Source organism: Ornithodoros turicata, chromosome 2 (assembly GCF_037126465.1).
Source record: "Ornithodoros turicata isolate Travis chromosome 2, ASM3712646v1, whole genome shotgun sequence".
NCBI classification, from domain to species: Eukaryota; Metazoa; Arthropoda; class Arachnida; order Ixodida; family Argasidae; genus Ornithodoros; species Ornithodoros turicata.
The window spans coordinates 25,746,729-25,751,218 of NC_088202.1; the positions used below are offsets into that span (position 1 = coordinate 25,746,729).

The 4,490-nt window shown below is 42.0% G+C and overlaps 1 protein-coding gene and 1 long non-coding RNA gene across 2 annotated transcripts; both read left to right on the plus strand.

Moving 5' to 3' along the window:
* The first annotated feature begins 550 nt into the window (after nucleotides 1–550).
* LOC135383242 (uncharacterized) lies at nucleotides 551–2,788 on the plus strand. The gene is made up of 4 exons (XR_010419768.1): nucleotides 551–661; nucleotides 735–806; nucleotides 879–926; nucleotides 2,731–2,788. It is a non-coding gene; the product is annotated as an uncharacterized LOC135383242 (long non-coding RNA).
* A 231-nt stretch (nucleotides 2,789–3,019) lies between these two features.
* On the plus strand, nucleotides 3,020–4,114 carry LOC135384422 (uncharacterized). Its single transcript, XM_064613624.1, has 4 exons — nucleotides 3,020–3,044; nucleotides 3,109–3,326; nucleotides 3,555–3,714; nucleotides 3,776–4,114. The coding sequence occupies exons 1-4, from the start codon at nucleotides 3,020–3,022 to the stop codon at nucleotides 3,916–3,918; spliced, it is 546 nt and encodes a 181-aa protein (XP_064469694.1). The 3' UTR covers nucleotides 3,919–4,114.
* The last annotated feature ends 376 nt before the right edge of the window (nucleotides 4,115–4,490 follow it).

Genomic DNA, 4,490 nt, shown 5'->3' on the forward strand with positions numbered 1-4,490 from the left:
GTTAGTCTACTTATTGCTACTGCGCAGTGCTTATTGTTTCCAGTATATTGCAGCAAATGTTACGTGAATTTCATGCGTTCTTGTTATTTAATGTATGTTAAGTATATAACCACTAACATTCAGAGGTTTTAATATGCTTACATTTTTGCAGATGTTTTTGCTTGCACACTTTCCTGAGAAGAACGAAGTCGAAATCGTTCCTGCTAGCTGGGTTAACGGAACAAAATGCAAGTGGCCTAAACTACCTGCCGATAAAGCAAAGAAGCTAATTTTAAAAAGCACTCCTCCAAGTACTACATGGGAGAGCTACCAAGTTACAGTCAAAGGGGTATTTTGTAAGTAAACCCATACTGTCCACATGAATCGCCGTTATTTTTTATTGAAGAAAGTCGCGTGAGGTTGGCAGTTACCGATAATTTCGCAGTCTCTGCTTCTTCTGGAAGCAGTGGAAGCTACTTTCCATAAACTTGTGCCTTAAATGGCAAAGTTAGCTTTGTTGTCGTAAGTGGCTTAATGTTATTAAAATGGCACCGCATATTTTGGTTAATAGGGAAACGCAAACGAGCTCTACCGCCTCTTGACGACTCCGATGAGGACCACCATGTAGATTCTATGGATCTTCCTCACGTTCCTCCTAATTTTCCTCGGAGCTCGTCTCAATGTAAGACAAGTCTCAACAGCATTTAAATTTGTTAAATTTTATTGCACTTCCACAATACTGCATATGTCTCTAGGTGATGAAATTGAAGGACCAGCTTTCACAGCCCGAATGGGAAACGTTATCAGCTCAGGAGATAACAGAAATGGTGAGTGCTGTATATGGTTATTAAATAAGCTATGCTCTCACGCCCTATTCTCCGTGAACTTTGTCACGGCAGACACAACCTCAACCGTTTCCTCAGAAGCTGTGCTATCCAGAATGCAAGGTATGTTTCCCTACACTATATATAGAGTCAGAAGTTTTCTGGAAATACTTTTTTTCTGAATTTGGGGTAAAAATCGAGTTATATGTGGATGGGCAAATTCAGTTGATAACAGGACGGTCTTTTCAGTCTGCTATTAACAATCGGGTTTTGTTCAGTTTCTGTATGCTGGTGGCAACTATCATATTACCATAACATGATGTGCTGTAACAGTGTTGCTGCTTGATACTTCCTACAAAGACCACTACATAATTTGCTAAGTTTTATTTGTTAACAAATCTTGAAATGTGGGTTCAGGAAAGCAGCTAGCATGCAAGTTTCCTTTCCCATGAAGTTTCCAGAAATTGAGTACACCACTGACCCGTTAAGGTTGACAAACCAGCCTGAGGACAGACAGGACAGAGTGCAATAAGTCAAGTATTGTATCCAGCAGCACCCATAATGCCTTGAAGTGAGCTTCATGTAGTTCACGAGAGCTTGTGGCGAAAGCCTGCTTACAGAGTAGCCTTGCTGTTCATTGCAAGAATAATAATTGGGGGTTTACGTCGCGAGGCAACTGACATCTGTTCATTGCAATCAATTATACGAAAAATAAGAATTTTCTGATATGTCTATTTGATTTGAAGATAGAATCAACATTCAAGTATCCTCATATATCTGGTGCTCACAGGCTGCTCACGGGCTTCTCATATGTCTGGTGCTCACACTTATGAGCTGTTAGGAGCATGTGCCATATATTCTGTTTTTAGTTTGCCCAGCAAAAATTTTCCCAGAACCACAAGTGTACTATTAGCACACTACACTTATAACAAAAAGTGGAGACTGTTTCCGGGACACCTGATATAATACTATAACAAAGCTTGTACATACAGGGTGTTTAACCTAAGGTGATAAAAAATTATAACTGGCGACGTACTCGCCGGAGGATTGTGTGACTTTCGGCAATTACCTTCTAGAAACTTTTGCCACCGTTTAGGAAGACTTTGGCCAATTTTTAATTGAGGGAAATTTATTTTGTTCAATTGAACTCTGAAAACTGCCAAGCGAACCTCACTTTTTTTTATAGAAATATGAAGTCCTCCCCGGATAACCACAGACCCAACAAAAACTATGCACAGTATCGCAATGGAAATAGTCGAAAAAAATAGTGAAAATTACGCTTTAGCCCCGCCTGCTTGATTTTCGTAAAGAAGAGCGCGCTGTAGATGCGTGGAGACGAGGAAGTGCCCCCGCCTCTTGTCTTAACTTTCGTTCCCCCGCTTTGACCTTGATGCTGGTGACTACTGACTTATCACAAAGAAAACAAAATAACCGTCTTATCACAGGGAAGGAAAAACAAATGACGGCGGGGACACTTCTCCCTCTAGACGCACTTGTTGCGCGCGCGTTTTTGCGAAAATCAGGCAGGCGGGGCTAAAGCGTAATTTTCACAAATTTTTTTCGACTATTTCTGTTGCGATACTGTGCATAGTGTCCGTGGTTATCCATGGAGGACTTCATATTTCTGTAAAAAATGTGAGGTTCGCTTGCCAAATTTCAAAGTTAAATTGAAAAAATAAATTTCCCTCAATTAAAAATTGTCCAAAGTCTTCCTAAAGTGTGGTAAAAGTTTTCAGAAGGTAATTGCCGAAAGTCCCACAATCCTCCGGCTAGTACGTCGCCAGTTAAAATTTTTGATCACCTTAGGTGAAACACCCTGTATAAGCTTAGGAGCAGAGTATGAACATTTCAAGCCTTTGCGCTCCCATTCCTCTGTATCATCATGTGAACGTCACCAATCTTGGAAAGCCATTTACCTGTTTTCTAGACGGTCTGGATGGTCTCAGTAATCTGGGTCAACCTTCAAAGAGGGCAATTCCGGATGCTGGTGAGTAATTTTGTTTTGAGTGCTGTTATTCCAGGTGAGTCTACTTATCTGGGCATAGCAGAATTGGAACCGCCCTCTCATCCGTGGAAGCTTTCTGCGATTGGCTGCCAGCCTTATCACGACGCCCCCGCTTCGCGATGTAGTGCCGGCTCTCCCTCTCCCCACTTGGTCGCGCCACACTACATTCGCGCGTGCAGAGCAATTCTTGTGTGGGGGAGGGGTGAAGTGTATGACTTACGTTGTCACTGACTATAGTAACATTTCATTTCATCAGAGTTTAAGAGTAGTTTCGCCTGATCTGTACAACCTTTGTTTTAGAATTTCAGCGACAGATTCTGAGACTTCTCAACCTCGTCAGGCTAACACAGCAGCTACACACAGATGTTCTTCAAGCAATTCTTGATCGCCACCTTAACGTTGATACCGGCGTCAACCCTGGTGCTGCTGCCGCTGCCCTAATTGATGGTCCGTTTTCTACTCCTGAAGGTCTTGAAGAGTTCTGTGCTACGCTTGAGAGACCACAAAAAGCACGACTTGTAAGCAGGGCTGTCTTAATGCAATTTTCAATTGATTTTCTGCTTGTATTCTTTCTCATTGTGTGTGATCTGAGTCCTTTTGTTCTCCAGAAATTTCACTAAAACAAAATGAAATACAGTGCATGCCTTTTGAATGCATTACTCTACATGATATTAAGCTTCTACATACTCATGAATGTAACGTCACTTTCAAATCATGGGAGCTAAACTTTTATTGTACCACAACAGGCTCGGGAGCTCTCTACGCTTGGAGGAGGAACAGTGGGACAAGCAACCAGGAACATGCTGTCCTACCTAATGACTGATGACGTCGCAAATCAATACAGCTGGTTTGGCCAGAAAGGAAAGAAGAAGTTTGCTGCATTGAACTTCACACGTGTTATTCTCGGTGAGTGTTACCAATGTATCACAGTGGCAAGCCATATACAATATGACCCGCAATATTTCAGACGCCCTCAGAATGAACAAAGCGTTTACGTCAGCATCTATGAGTGAAGTGGAAAGTGCCGTGAAGTCATGGCTGCGCCATGCAAAAGAGAGGATGACAGCACGGGAGAAGCTAGCATCACGTTTAGAGGACATTTCTACATGATCTCATTCATTTAATTTAGTATGCTTCAGTTCTGTGTGGTACGCTGTATCAACTTAAGGGAGACAGGGCAGCTCACATTTGCTGTGTACTTTCACACATCGTCTGGGACGATTACATAAGGGCGTTTGGACTTTTTGCTCTCTTCGTGCCAAGTTATCAACAAGGTTAGTAAAGTACAGGGTGAACTTAGCAAAGATAACACATTGCGATCATTTCGAAAAAATAGAAGGTGACGTCTCTGGCGCTTCAAACTTTGCACACTTAGTCATTTATCTAAAGTTTTATCCAATCTTTTTTTTTTTTTTCAAACGGTTTCATTTCGTAGAAAAAAAGTTAGAAACCAAGCAAATTGCCACCCCATTCATTTCCAATGGCCTATACCGCCCGAAAGCTGCCATGTTTTCCTCTCTCTGCTTCACGTTCACATCACCATGTATAGGTGGTGCTGCTTCGAAACCCTGCTTCTGGTCCATCCGGTTACTGGTTGTTCCATAGGTACTGATTTTGCTTCGTTTTTTGCTTCGTGCTGGTGATATGAACGTGAAGCAGACAGAGGAAAAAATGGTAGTTTG